Below are 15,932 nucleotides of genomic sequence, written 5' to 3' on the forward strand. Positions count from 1 at the left end.
GAGCAATATCCCCAAGTTTAGTTCCCTCTCTCGTTATTGATGGTGTGTTTATCGTGAAAGTTGAGTGCGTCGCTTATTAATAGGTGGTCTGCAGCCACTGAAACCGCGGTAGAAGAAAGGCGCCGTGCCGCCACATAACATTCCTATGCGCACGCAGGAGAAAAAAGTGAAGCCAAGAACAACGGGAGAACGTCGTTGTTCTTTTATTAACGTGCTCGTTTTTTTAATAAATGAATTCCAGTTGTATTTTGCGCTTTGTTGGGTTGCTTGCGCTTCGTTCTCTTTTTAGCATTATATGTGATTACTGTTTTGAACTTGCTGCTTTTTTTTCTTTCTCAAATTCCCCACAGGAATGGGCGATGTAGTTATTTGTAATAAACAAATAAACTTGTATCGTCGTTTCCGACAGAGCACTGAAAGCACAGCACAGCTGATGTAAGAGGCCCTGCTGTAGAGGCGTCAGCGTTTGATATTTTTTTGTCTATTTTTATTATTACCTGCAACTTGCAAAAACACAGTTGGATCTTTCCCTGTAAAAACAGCTCACAAAATTATAATTTACTCGCATTATTCGCACTTCACCCGACACAATTGTGCAAGTGGGAATAACAAAACGCTGTGCTCGGGTGCGTCTACCGAGTTCTGCTTGGCGCCTAATAAATATTCGTAAAGTGTGCTTGAACAATTTCACGAGCATGGATGGAAGTGTAGCACCCTTTATAGAACCTGCAGGGCCAACAAACGTTCACGCAGTGCGGTTGGCTGGTGACGCCATTCGGTTGCAGGCACCGAATCCCTCGATGCTCAGCATGTCATAGGTGGCCTCCCTGATGCCGCAAAACGCTGTGACTGGCGTTATAAACTGCTTCGCCTTCGACAAAGCACCCTCGTGCCTCATCGGCAAGGGAAAAAATGGTCTGAAGAGGCACTAATGAGCCCGGATCGGCTTTTCACTCCAGACGCGCGCGCTTACGCGACGTCCCGATTATCGTCCGGTCCTCCATTTTGGATACCCCGTCGCGCCACCTATATTCGCTGGAAAGTGCGAATACAGGACTCAGCAGTTGTCGCCCAAGACGCCAAGCGCATGCGTAAGGACCCAGCATTTCCCGCCAGAGAAGCCGAGTGCAAGCGACATTCCCGCCTAGAAAACGAGGAACAGTCTATACCCTCCAACAGCGACATGTATAGTGGCTCTTTCGCAGGGCGTGATGGCGTCCTTTTTTTTTTTCTTTTTTTGCAGCAAGCTTGGCAGTACTATTCTATGGTCAGCAATGAGTTGCAGACGCTGTAGTACGCAGCTCTGTGCTAAAATGGACAGTCATGGACAAATGAAATAAGAACATGAAAATATGAAGCAGAACACGCAAAACGAAAGAATATGGATAGCGGAGATAAAATGATGGCTCGCTGGTTGTATACTTGGAAACACACATTTTCCATCTTTGTTACTGTAATAAAGACACGCGACAATTTCAATTGCACAGAAAGAAATCGCGTTATTTCTGTGCCCTGGTTTTCACGTTTCATTCGTCCCTGTCTGTACATACCATCCGCCACATATGTCACTTTTTTCGCTCCCTGCCAGAAGAACACCGTTTGCCCAATTATCGTGTCCTGTGTCCGGACGTACGTACGTGAGCCGAAATGGCGGTTGTACGAATTTGCGCCGTAGGGACATCAGTCATCGTTGAACGAAGGGATCTGCACCCAATCGGCACTCATTGGTCTGACATCCGGTGTATTCCATACTTTCCGTACAGACAACTTCTATTCCACGGGGCGAGGCCCACAGATCAGCCTCTGCTGGATAAGTAAAAATATTTATTCTCTCTCTCTCTCTCTCTCTCTCTCTCTCTCTCTCTCTCTCTCTCTCTCTCTCTCTCTCTCTCTCTATTCAGTCGCGATTGCGTAACCAGAGAGATAGCCGATGCGTTCCAATCGAAGTGTATCAGACCCCCAGGCTAACAATTTTCGACAAACTCCACTCCTGAAGAAAGTAAAGTTAAAAATGCAGGGCGAGGGGAGGGGTACCTCACGCAAAAATTTGAAGGCCATTGGTTAAAAAATCTTTGTTCCTAAAATGTCTGCATACCCACTTTCCCACCGCTTTGTGTTTTTTTCTTCTTCTTGTTAGTGTGAGCCTTTCAAAGATTTTGTCATCTGAAGACGGGTATTGTAATTTTTTGCTTTTGTTAAAATTTTTTGCATGGGTTTGTGGTGGTGGCCCAGTAAGTGGCACATACCCACTCAGAGGGATTGGCCAAGAATATTTTTTTTAATTAAAAGGAACCAGATAAGGCAAAATAGTACAGTCGAAGAAAGAATTTAGTACGTAGACTGATGACAGAAGTCGAAAAAGAAAGAAGAACGAGAGAGCCTGACTGGAATCGTTTTAGCAAGGCAGACGAGCCGTCGCTCAAATGAAGCTAGCAGCACGTGCTGATACTGCCTGAAAGTCGGTAGAGAACGAAGAAGAACGTTAGTCAAGATGGCGGCTCGCAGTCTTTGCCGCCGCCTCGGCTCGGCCGCTTATCTGCTGGCGCTGCTAGCGCTTCTGCCCAGTGAGTAATGAATCGTCTCATCTGCAATCGCGAAACAGGACCAAAGCGTCAGCATATTCGAACGGGTTAAGAGCTGGGGTGAAGAGCATGAACCATGACGCTTATAGGTAGGTGCCAAATGTGTGGGTTCTTTCTCGCACGTCCTGGTAGCCAGTTACATCTGACATGTGTATCACGCAAATCGTACCTGCAGCGTTATGCTTTCTTTTTTGCCCTACGTTTTAGCGGAAGCAGTTTCGTTCCGATCACGCGCGTACTAGCAAGATACTGGGCAAATCATAGACCGTGGCAACTAAGGGCAAAGCAGATGCACCTGCGTTCGTAATGCCTTCTACCCGGATCGACATTTTCCCGAAAAAAAAATATGGTAGGGAGGTACAGGGTCGACAGTGGGTGGAGAAAAATGCTTGGTACTTGTACTATGAAAAAAAAAAAATGTGGCAACTGTGTTGCGCCGCTGTAAGCGGCTGAAATGCAGCAACTTTGTAGCAGCATATGGTTAGCTGAGTTAACCAATGCTTAATAAACACGCACTCAAATATGCTTCGTCCGCTCATTAAAAAAAATAGCAGTGGCTTAGCTCGGCTATGCCAGGATATCCGTAGCGTTATGCTTCAGCTAAGCTACGGATAATGTTGTAACAAGGACCTTCTGGCTTTCTTCAAAGTTTTTCAGCTGAAGGTTCAGCTGGTTATTCTTAGGTTTCCTGGTTGTCTAGGATTAGCTGATTATCATGCTTACTGCTGCTGAAAAGATTTGCAATGCAATTCAATCCAATCCAATTTAACCCAATCCAATTCAGTCCAGTCCAATCCAGGTGCGGTGACAGCTACGGCGCGCCAGCTGTGCGCCGTGTGACGTCACTGCTCCTCGCGCATGCCCAGCACGGCTCTCCAGGAGCCACGCCAAACTGCTCAACCTCGGCCAGTGTAGCTCACGCTACAAAAAATCCTATACCCTATCCTTACGCCGTGCCATTTTCTCAATATCTGTGAAGTTACTAACCACACGTAAACTGGCCGTAGTTGCGCAGCGGTAGACTGGCGAAAAGGGGCAGCAGTTCTCTCTCCTTTCCTTCCTTAACTTCTGAACGCGAATTTCACATTTCAGGACGACTTTTCCGTCTACTCAGTATTGGCACTGAAATGGCTGACGGCCTTACAGCCATAGAAACGATTATGTCAAGCACTTATTACGACACTCTGGCCCTGGATGAAAGGGGACAAATGGCAAAAAAATCTCTAAAGTCACCTCAATATAACTCACTGGGTGGGATGCATGTACAGGCTCCATATGGGAGAGGCTTCTTCACAAATACGAATTTAAAACAAAGTTATCCTGTCAGGAATTACCGGAAATAGTTCATTTGCCGCGATGCTCCTGAGCCCCAGTGGCTTGCCCAGAGAAAGCGGGCGTTCACCGCGAAAGAAACAAAAAATCTGTTTTCAATCCGCTACTAAAAACATTTACAACGTTGTACGATTGATAAAATCCTGCCTTCTTTCTAAATATTTCGCCCAGCAAAACATGACGAAATGCGTTAGGCATTGGAGCGGCAGTTACGGCTGTCCACAGATACGCACCGCAACCGTTTGTTATAGCTGTAAGGCCATTTGGGCGCCAATACTTAGCAGACGGCAACCTTAAAACTCGCTCTTCCAGATTCTCCCACATTTCTATACAATTACGGCCTTTGGGGCTGCACTTTCTGGGCTTCGCTCTTGTGCTTTGTTGCCGCACCTATATTTTAGAAAGTCCTTCGATCAACTCACCCTGTGTATTTGTTGCACTCCGGCGGTCTTTGGTTTGTATGCCAATACGTCTCACGCTTCTTCTTCGACGTTATAAAATCCGCTTAGTTTTAAATTATCCGGAGTTCCAACCCAACCTGTGAGTGTAGATACCAAAGTACCGCTTTAAACTAATATTTTCGCCGCCCGATAATGTTGTAACGAGTACCTTCTGGCTTTCTTCGAAGTTTTTTCCCTTTGCCAACTGCATTTCAGAAAAAGCAAGTTACTCCTGCTTTTAACGAAGCCCCGCTTACAACGATGCCAGTTTCCTCCCTGGTGAAGCGTTCCTGTGCATAAGGAATTATGGGAATACGGAATTCATACGGCGTATTACGCACCCAGCCGTAACTAATGCAGATGCTCTTTTCAAAAACAAAAGAATCAGGTGATTTGTGAGAATAGAAACGTCTGACAGAGTTTTCGTGTTTCTGTCCTAATTTAGCCAAGAAATGCGACCCCCTATGCATGGTTTTCGTACGTTTTCCGTATACTCCGTAAATACGGAATTCATACGGACAATGATTTGGCGTTTCTGGCGGTTGCACAGAGATAAAAACGGTGTCAATTTTTTTTAACGTAGTACCGTTCTGTTACCGCGTGCTGTGGGCACGTATCCCTGTTTTTATTCCCGCGGTGTGTCAGGAAAGGTAAAACATCTGCAGAAATTCAGATAGTTGTCTACTAATGCGTAGCGTTCTTATACCGCTTGTATTGAGTGTGAGTTCTTTACAGCCAAGTTTTGTGGTTTTTCAAAATTCTGTTCGACCAATTATCTCCATTTACGCTGTTATAGGGATTACAGGTGGAACTTCCGCGAAATCTGCCTTATTGTGGAAATGCAGGGCGTTACCCGGTCCTGGCTGTGGGGATACTCGGCAAATATTGCTACACATAAAAAATTTCGTATTCCCGTAATATAGCATATACGGAACGTTGCAGGAGCGCTTTACCAAGGCTTCTATTATAAAGGGGATTTACTCGGCTAAAACGACTCCGGGTGTCGGCTTTGTGGCGTGGGGTATCGCAGGCTCGGCGGATGCGCTGAACTGCGCGGTGTGCAAGTCGGTGTACAACGAGACCTGCCTCACATCGCCCCAGATGTTCATTGAGAAGTGCGAGCCGTCATCGGAGTACAACGCCAGTGAGCCTTTCTGCCGCAAGACTACGCTCTGGGGTACGTGCCCCTTATCATGTCACGCGTTTTGGGGCTGTCGGAAAGGTCTACCGATCGAATGCACTCTACGTTGGATGGACAATGTGGACATGGCCCCTAGAAAGATTTATTTCTAGGGACAGTCCTAGGGACCATAATACAGAGTTCACCCTGGTGTTGCCTAGTTAAAAAATTGACCGCATACCTGCTCCAATCGCTGAAAACGTCGTCGAAAGACGATACTCTTCGGCCGCCTAGGCCTCATAAGTGTCTCTCTTTTGTTCCCCGCCCCCTTTCACTCTCTTCCCTTCACTTTCGACCCTCACACGATAAACACGAAGGAGGTTCGCTAAAATTAATTCAATTTTTATGAGTTCCACTGCTCACACCATCTACTGCAACTTCTTGTTATTGTTAAACTTAGAACATCACCACGAGGCAGTGCAGGCTCGCGCGTACACTTGTATTTTTTGGGTCAAAGTACTGTTTGCAATATTTTTTAAATTTTCTTGTTTGGCAACAATCAAGCAGACCTTCTAACACTGAAGTGTTTTATTCCCGGATACACCAAGATTTCACGGAAATGACACCAGTACAACGAAGCAAGCGGCCTGTAAAGGGTGCACCCCAGCACACAGGGTCTTCTTGCGGGAAAGCAACCTTTAGTACTAAAGTGTACGTGTACGTTATACTTAGGGTTGTTCATTTTCGGGTGTTGTATTTCAACACGAAAGTTTTTTATGCCGGGACACACCAATATTTCACTGACGTCATATCCGTCACGGAAATGACGCCAGTGAACCTTTGCCGAACCGACCCGCCAGCAGGGCGTCGCTCGTCAAGCACACCCACAAGACAGCCGCCGACCCGCAAATCATGCTCAGCTGCAGATTTCGCTGCAGATTTCGCTGCAGATTCCACTTCATGTTTTACTGATTCCCGTGACAGAGGAATCAACCACAGTTTTTTCTTCAATTAAAAGAACACTGCGAATACCAGTTGTGCGTTGATGTGTTCGCTCAAATATGCCTGTTTTCTTCTTGTTCGACAACGTTGACAAGTAGGAAGCATGTTTCCAGATTTAGCGGTTTTGACACGTTTTGGGTATATATAAACTTCTCATCCAAGAATTCTTTCAACTTCTGGCCTTGAACGACTTCAACTAACAATTGAACCAAAAGACATAGAGCGTGCACATCGCCTAGGGCGGCACACCAATAACCATAAACGGCCTATAATAGTGAAACTCTCGTCTTTCAAAACTAAAGAATCCATCCTTTCAAACGGCCCAAAACTAAAAGGTACAAAATTTAGCATTGGCGAAGATTTCACATACCCTGTTCGAATAGCCCGGAAAGAGCTCGTTGCTTTCGCTAGGAGCAAATCTGTGCCATTTTCACTGCGTTTTCAAACTTTGCACATTGGCTCTAAGCGATACATTTTCGATTACGAAGCAGGAATTGTCAAGGAAAAAACATAGGGATCAGTACGCTGTACGCCGTCAGTACGCCGTCGGCAAGCGCACCAACAGCCACGTACAAGCACTAAAGCTAAGCTTTCGTTTTCTGTAATTTATACTAACATCCGTAGTTTTCTTCCTAGGCGCGTGCCCCTGTCTAATCTGTTAAAATCATCTAGCAGTAGTATACTTATATTGACCGAAACGTGGCTTACTGACGACATTTCAGATACAGAGGTTCTGGCTGACTTGCCACACTTTAACCTTTTTCGTCACGACCGTAAAAACGCACGTGGTGGGGGCGTACTCATCGCGACTAGCAAAAAGCTATCTTGCTCCCTTATCAACATTGCCTCACAACTTGAAATATTGTGGGTAATGTGCCGTGCACCACCCGAAACAGTAATACTTGGCGTATGCTACAGGCCCCCTCGTACTGATCCAAATTTCGCCCGCGAATTAAATGAAATGCTATCTACGCTTACTAATAAACACCCTACCGCACATATCCTCCTTTATGGCGACTTTAATTTCCCGAATATTGACTGGCTGAACCAAACACAACTAATTACAGGAAATACCGAAGCAAGAGATTTTGTCGATGTTTGTCTGAACTTTAACCTTACGCAACTGGTATCCGAACCAACACGTGTAACTAGTGAATCTTCGAATATTTTAGATCTGATACTAACAAACAGCCCCGAAAGCTTAGAATCTATCTCGTACTTACGTGAAATCAGTGATCACAAAGTTATTCATACTACACTAAACTTCATCCCTAAAACACGCCACATTTCCAGCAAAACAATTCATATGTACAATAAGGGTGATTACGAAGCAATTAATAACGAACTGCGAGATTTCCTGCCTGCGTTTGAATCCAATTTCGATTCCCGATCTCTTAACAGTAACTGGTTAGTCTTTAGGGACAAAGTAATCGAGTTAGCTAATAAATATATCCCCAAGATGAACTTCCCCGCCAATGAAAATAAACCATGGTTTTCAAAACGTTTAAAAAGGCAAGAAAACAAAAAGAAACGTCTCTTTCGTACTGCGAAACTTAATGGTACTGCGTGCGCATGGGACAAGTACTATGCTGCAGAAGACGCATATTATGCTGCAATTCGAAGTGCAAAACATACGTTTTATCGCATTGACTTGCCTAAAATTCTAACAAATAACCCTAGAAAGTTCTGGGAAGTTATAAACCCGCAACCGACACGCGAAATAACGCTTACTGACCATAACGGAGAGGAAGTTAGCGACGCTGATTGTGCCGACGTATTTAACATCGCGTTCTGCTCTGTGTTCACTAAAGAAGCAGACTCGCCACTTCCCTCGCCACCTACTACGACTTTACCGATAATGGCTCCAGTGGAATTTTCTGTTGCTGGAATTTCGTCCCTTATCGACAGACTTAAACTTTCATCATCGGCTGGCGTAGACAACATTAACTCCAAACTGTTAAAAAACACTAAACAAATTATTGCAGTGTATTTTTCGATGCTGTTCTCATTGTCGCTTGAAACAGGAATGTTACCAGACGACTGGAAAGTGGGAAAGGTCATTCCGGTCCACAAATCAGGTAACAAACAGTCACCCCTAAATTACCGTCCCATTTCACTAACCAGCGTCTCATGCAAAATCATGGAACACGTCATATACACTCACATAATGCACTTCCTGGACGCTAACAATTTCTTTCATTCTGCCCAACATGGCTTCCGTAAATCTTTATCTTGTGAAACACAACTAGCGATATTTACTCATGATTTGCATGCTAATCTTGACCGTAACCTCCAGACTGATGCAATCTTTCTAGACTTCGCTAAAGCTTTTGACAAAGTACCACACAAACGCCTCTTACTAAAACTTGCCCAGTTGAATCTGCACCCAAAAATTCTAGCATGGATTTCAGAATTTCTTGCTAACCGTTCCCAGTTTGTCGATATTAAAAATAACCATTCTAGCTCCCTCTCGGTAACATCGGGCGTCCCCCAAGGGTCTGTCCTCGGACCCCTTCTGTTTCTAATATATATTAACGATCTACCCATGCATGTATCTTCTCACATCCGCATGTTTGCCGACGATTGTGTTCTATACCGCAAAATTACTAACCCTTCTGATCAAACTGCGCTCCAAAATGACCTTAACCGTGTACAGCAATGGTGCGACCTGTGGTTAATGGAGCTTAATCCCACTAAATGCAAACTCGTTTCTTTTCAACGCCAGCGTAATCCCTTGTATTTTTCTTACGTAATAGCTAACTCGACTCTTGAACAAGTTCAATCCTATAAATACCTAGGCGTCACCTTAACCAGTGATCTTTCATGGCGCACGCATATCGCGAACGTCATATCATCAGCAAACCGATATTTGGGTTTCTTAAAGCGCCATCTGCGTCATGCCCCACTGGACGTCAAACTTCTCGCCTATAAATCTTTAATCCGAACTAAACTAGAATATGCGGCTCCCATATGGAGTCCGCACCAGGTATACTTGATTAATGAATTAGAATCTGTGCAAAACCGCGCCACTAGGTTCATTCATTCCTCATATTCATATGACATAAGCATATCATCCCTTAAACGCGAAACTGGTCTTTCAAATCTTTCAGTGCGCCGCCGCATCACCAGCCTTTGTTTGCTACACAAGTTTTTCTACAGCCCTCTTAATCAAGCACCCTACATCGTACCACCGACGCGCATATCTCACCGCACTGCCCACCCGTATCAAATTGCGCGTCCACATGCTCGCGCTACTACTTTTTCTGCCTCTTTTTTCCCCCGTGTAGCAGTGGACTGGAATGGCCTTCCCTGTGACGTTCCGGCCATCACGTGTTCATCAACATTTAAAGAGAAGGTCACCACGCACATTTCCATTTGACGACCTGTGAACATTTATCTGTTACCCACCCCTTATGTAATACCCCCTACAGGGGGTCTTTAAGGTATTAAAGTGATGTGATGAGTGATGTGAAATGGCTGAATCTATGTGCAAACAGACAGGCCAAAATTTTCGGGTCAAGTAGCCCAAATTAAGGGCGACTTTCTGCTTTGCTCGAAGTTTACAAACCACAATCAAATGTGGATTGTACGCTTACCCCCTGGTTAAAGATCCTTGTTTCAAAGGGCGTCTTCTTGTTTGGTTCTAAGTTTACAGTTCGCAAACAAATGTGAAAACTGTATGCTTTTCTTTTTGCGGCCTTTTTTGTTGAAACCGGGAGCACGCGGCATAAGAGTGTACCGTCACCCCCCCTTCAAGAATGGATAACGCCTTCGAACGATGTGAAAGAAGCTGTAATGACGCTGTGGCAATTCGCTGGGTGTAAAAGTCTAGTGAAAATGACCTAAATCAAGTGGTCCGTGTGCTGGGCGGACACGCGCTGGGATTGAACCCCATCCGCCCACTGGTTTATTTCCCCTCATCTTCCTCCCCTTCCCTCGCACGAGGCATTCGACCTCCCCCTACTGAATAAATTCATTCATTCATTCATTCATTCATTCATTCATTCATTCATTCATTCATTCCCTTCCAGATGCCTAGCTTGCAAAATTGCATTCCTTTGTCAGTGGCGTACCATTGAAAGAAAGTGGTCCATAAAACAGAACAGCACGCAACCGCCTTGAAATAAAAAAATTAGGTACCACAGCGAGCAATGAAAAGAAGTGGGATAAGACTAACGCTCAGGGATAGGAAGCGACCGCCTTGATTCGGGTAATAAACTCCGGTGCAACGCCTCGTAGCTTAATTTAAGGGAATAAAACTAAACCCAGTTCCTCCCAGTGCGAAATCTGCTGAAGCAGTGGAGCAGTGGACCTCTTGTGTCGGCTCGGATCTCAACGGGCACTCGCCCGAGAACGGGAGCGCCGTCGCCGCGCAAATTCTACGGTTCGAGCAAACAAACCGGCAGCTAAACGTCAGCGTCAACCCTATGATGATGATTAGAGGCCCTAGCTTTGTATCAAGACGTCGGTTTTCACCAACCGAATTGCCTGTGTTATTCTACTCATTTGCTCTACCCTTAACTAACCTAATGGGTTTGCCCCCTCCCCCATGGTTTTCGCTCCCCCTCCTCTCCCCCTTCCTGTCCTTGCACACCTGCTTACATCCCTCCCTTCTGCTCTAAATTCTAATTCGGTATTTTACTCCTCCTACGTCCCACACTCTTCCCTACTTCTCTTCCACCACCACTCCAGCCGCCTCTTCGTCACCTCTATGGCCCCGAAGTTGAGGCTACCCCTCACACCAAATCCTAAAGCCTCCGTCAACGTCGCTTCCCCATCCTCCCGTCGCGGTCGCAGCTCTGTGCCGTCTGTGACAATATTGTCACGCTCGAAACTGTACAGCGTTAAACTGGTCGCAACCAATCCCCAAGCAGGTTATGTGTCAATGGGTGGAGCAGAAGAGGAAGTGTAGGACGAACCGCACTCGTACTGACCGCAGGATCGGTGGCCGCTTCCTTCAACGCTCTTGTTCCTATTTACGGCTGCAAATAAACCCTTAGCACCGTAACAATATGTTCTACGGATTCCCGATTCCTGCCGCACCTACACATGTTTCGTTCTGTTGCTTGTAGGTAGCCGTGTTCTCTCGCACCCCACCCATCCTTCAAAGAGCAATGCACTGCCTCGCGTATTGCCATAGAAAACTTCCTTCCTGATTTCTAGTTTCTCTGTTCTATAAATCTCCTGGGTTTTTTTACCCTCCATTATCTGTACCCAATTCGTAGTCTCTGCAGCTTTTACCTGATTTTTAACTGTCGTGTATACCCCACCTTCCCCTACCGAATTTCCGTACCGCTTGGTCAGCTGCCTGGTCCTCCATCTCCACCGCGTGTCCATGCTCCTCATATACAAGGTCACCGGTGTTTCTGGGAGCCCGCTCCTACCCCAGCGTGACGCACGACCTTCAGCGGACGGACGGAAAGGCTCGATTTGCAACAGCTCCACTGTTATGGGCTTTGGAATAGGCATGTAATAAGAAATGACAGCTGGTGGACCATTAGAGTAACACAGAAACCACTGAACGACGGGACTGGAAGTTCTAGAAGACTGACAACTCGATGGAGGGTTCAGATAAGAGAATTTGGCCGCAACCAATGGATTTAAAAATTTGTAATGTTAGAACATTGCAACGTTTACCGCTCGAACTTTATCAAGCGAAGGCAGCTTTACTACTACCCTACAGTTAAATGAGGGATTTATACGGCCGAGCCTAGTTGTAACACCAGAGGGATTTACGCTACTGACTTGCAGTCATATTCAGTATGCCGCAGCAATTGCCGAAATAAGAAAAGTCGGGGGTGGGCTTCTTGATCCATGAGGAAACGCCAGAAAATATGACAGAATCTAACAGCGTTCAAAGTTGCGGGTATCGTCATCAGTCTGAGAGGCACATGTTACAGGTACGTGAAACAGGTGTACACACCAACGTCTATCTGTGAAGGTGAAGCTGGAGACGTGTTTTCTACGAGTATGTCTAATTGGTAATGAATAAATTGAACACTCAATGCTCCATCATCATTAGGACATCGACGCCAACATACGGGAAAAAATTACACCAGCACCGAAGTATGAGTGTATGTGAAAACATCAATGAACGTGTGATCTCATTATCATCATCATCGTTCTCTCTGCGACTTCCTCCTCTGCTTTGCTCTACTATATATATGACCGAGAGCCTTGGTCGATTACCGTTGTTAGTCCTGCATCTAAGCTTGACGTTACATAGCCTTACCACGTGCCGGCGACCTGAAGGCCGCCGGAATCCAAGCTGCGGACACAGGTGAACGACGTTAGCGCCAACATTAGGCCGAATATCCGGCCGCACTGCTCGCGCGCTTTTTCAGAAAGCGCCGTACTATCCCCGATCTCCACGTGATGGCGCGACAAACGTTAGGCGGGGCATATACGCGTTCGCATTACCACGCAAGGACATTTAGCGGTAACGTACTTTCCCACTCACAGTAATATGCGGTAACGTAACGTCGCAGTTGGGCTGCTCGCCTAATCTTTATGCGACTTCTGTAATTATCGTGCTTAAATTGCTCAAGGAAGCTTTTGTGCACGTCTCTAACACACCTTTCGGCAGCAAAGGCCTCAACGCATTCACTAAGCTGACTTTTAGACAGCTACAGACTTGCCGAGCTAGCTTGATATTGTGAATGCGTCCTTGTCTCACATTGCGGGGCCCTGGTTCGACCCCCCTCTGACCCAATTTGACCAATCTTAACTCGAAAGTGTTTTATGCCGGGATCCACCAAGACCTTACTGACGTCATATCCGTCATGGAAATGACATCGCCAGAAAAAGTTTCATTGATGCGGCTGCGCCAGGGACACCGTCGCCGCAACGGGAGGTGCTTGGCACTTCACCGACTGCGCTATGAGCTGAAGCCCAGAAGGCTGTATGAACGCGTCATATATACTTCCTATAACATCCTCCATTTAGATGGTGCTGCCGTCTAAGTGAGGCGAAGCGAAGTAGTGCATCACGATGCCAATGAGCGCCGACAGTTGGCGCCAGCCGAGCTCGTCGCAACGCAAACGCTTGCCGTACACACTCCCCGGAGCAGGAACGCAGTGGTCGCACATGTGCCACAGCGACGCGCCAGTCGTCGCTCTCCAAGCACACCCACAGGACAGCCCCGCAAATCATGCTCTTTCGCTGCAGCGGACCGTGACTTCGCCAAACGATTCGGTGACAACCAGTTCGGTTTCGTTCGCATGGTTTGCAAGCGTGTGGTTTCATTCGGGTTTGCGCAGTGCTCCGGTGCAGGCAATCCAGTGGCGTATGTTGAGTCGTCTGACGGTGTCATACCGACGAAGTATAAATAGCGATGTACAAGTTCATATCGATGCGGAATAAACATTCAACTTATCCTGTGAAAGTACATTTCACTTTCCTGTTTTACCGATCCCTGTGAAAGCGGGATCAACCACATCTTTTTTAGCAACGAAGCCCCTTAGGGGCTCAAGCTGTCTGCGTCTCCTGTCGTCGTCATCGTCGTATCTCGTATCATCTAGTGACGATACTAAAACACCGGGACACTCATTTTACAACGCCTCGCGCTAGAACGCTGTTAATTTTCGGCTTCAGTAGACTAATGGGTAGTACCGCGGCTTCTGATGTGAACGACCTGGGTTCGAGCCCCGTCAGAGCGAAATTTTTCTCGTCTCGTGACACACCGTGAATTGTACTCTCGGCAAAATTCTACGCATTCTTTTCGTAAATAACAGTTGTTTGGTATATTTTAGCTCGGTTAAGGTGCGAAGCGCAGCATGAACAATATTGTACATAAACGATATTGCTGATGTAATTAACCATGGTGTACAAATTCGATTGTTCGCGGATGACGCTGTTTAGTTTCGAAATGTTTCATGCTCTGATGATCAGTTGGAACTTAATACCAATATTACTAACATACTTGAATGGTGTAATAAGTGGGGAATGGTATTAAATGCAGAGAAAACATTGTATCTTCGCGTAACACGAAACAAACTGCTGTTTGAATACCAATACACATTAGGAACATCACCGTTGAAACAAGTAGTCAGTCATAAATGCCTTGATGTCACATTAACCAGCAATTTATCGTGGAGTCTACACATTGACAATATTTTCTCGTCCGCATTCCGTAAACTATGCTTCTTAAGACACAAACTGAAAAATTGTCCTGCCAACGTGAAACTCATCAGCTACTTTACTTTTATTAGGCCTAAGCTTGAATATGCCTGCATTGTTTGGGACCCCTGTTCTAATCACAACGAAAGAATTCAAAGAAAAGATTTGAGGTTTATTTACTTCAAATACTCACTCACCGATTCTCCCTCACAGTTAATGCTGACTAAAAATATCCCAAGCCTTGAATCCAAGAGAAAGTGCTTCCGCCTAGACTTTTTTTCTTCACTCAGCAAAGGTGAACTGTCTATAAACCCATCTTTGTTTTTGTTCCCATTATCGACAAGACATACTAGACATCACAAACCAAATGCTTTCACACCTCATATTTTGCTGCTACTGACACATTCAAATATTCGTTTTTTTTTTCTGCGTACTATACTAGGATGGAATGACTTACCGGCTGTATAAGTGACTTGTTTGTATTTTGCGTATATTTTTTCTTGCCTTTTATCTTTTTGCGCCCCCTTGCTTGGAAATAATGATGGTCGGCAGTATGTAATAAAAATAAATAAATAAATATCAACACATTTAATTGACGTTCTGCGTCGCACGGGAATTGCCTGGCCTCTCGTAACCGAATATAACGCCTCTCCCAAAGACCTCCATCTGCTTCTGTCGCGAGTTCACATCTTACAACTTCCGCGCAGCTTACACGCCCGAGCTGCCCGTCCGAGTGCACCGTTCGTGCGGCTACCTCAAGGACACCTCGCACGACACGCCCTGCCGGACTTTCTACCCGCACGGCATGAAGTACGAAGTGTGCCAGTGCTCCCACGACGCCTGCAACGCGGCGCCACCGTCGCCCCGCCGCCAGCTCGCTTCCGCAGCCACGTTGTTGTGGCTGGCCGCCGTCGCCGCCTTTTGCCTGTGAAGCCAATAAAGAACGCGGGACCCTCTGAGCACGCATTCCTCGCAGTTCCCACACCTCGAGAATAAAACGTTGCGTATTTTTTAGATGCGAAGCATCTCTTGCTTGGGGGGATGTCCCGCGTCCGTGCCCCGTCCGCAGCGCCTCTAATGATGATTGCGGCAGGATGCCTCTAGGGATTGGCCAACTAAAGAATCCATCACGAGAGAGAGAGAGAAAGAACTTTATTTGCCCAGAAGTAGAGAGCTTGGACTCTCTTTGCCGCGTTAGTCAGCCAGAAGATCTTGGTCCCTGGCGGCTTCTTCGGCCATCTGGACAAGGCGTAGCTGCGTTAGAGGATCAGAGCTGCGCAGCAGGGTTTCCCAGTGCTCTAGGTGGTTGATATCTATGGGGGGTAGAGGGGTCTTGCT

At 46.2% G+C, this 15,932-nt stretch overlaps 1 protein-coding gene across 3 annotated transcripts in view; it reads left to right on the forward strand.

The window, feature by feature from the left end:
* The window catches only part of LOC144163357 (uncharacterized), a 281,121-nt gene that overhangs the window by 223,426 nt on the left and 41,763 nt on the right, over positions 1 to 15,932 (forward strand). For 2 of the 3 annotated variants that reach the window (XR_013320892.1, XR_013320893.1), the window contains exon 5: positions 5,385 to 5,531. Coding sequence is in view for 1 of the 3 variants with exons in the window: in XM_077694309.1 (XP_077550435.1) it covers positions 5,385 to 5,531; positions 15,302 to 15,525 (371 nt within the window). In the remaining 2 variants the exon portion in view is untranslated. Of the gene's footprint in view, positions 1 to 5,384; positions 5,532 to 15,301; positions 15,588 to 15,932 lie in introns of those variants that run through there. The other variant, XM_077694309.1, reaches the window with a different exon arrangement.

This window comes from Haemaphysalis longicornis, unplaced genomic scaffold (assembly GCF_048455015.1).
Source record: "Haemaphysalis longicornis isolate Haplotype H1 unplaced genomic scaffold, Haemaphysalis longicornis Haplotype H1 scaffold_12, whole genome shotgun sequence".
Classification (NCBI taxonomy): domain Eukaryota; kingdom Metazoa; phylum Arthropoda; class Arachnida; order Ixodida; family Ixodidae; genus Haemaphysalis; species Haemaphysalis longicornis.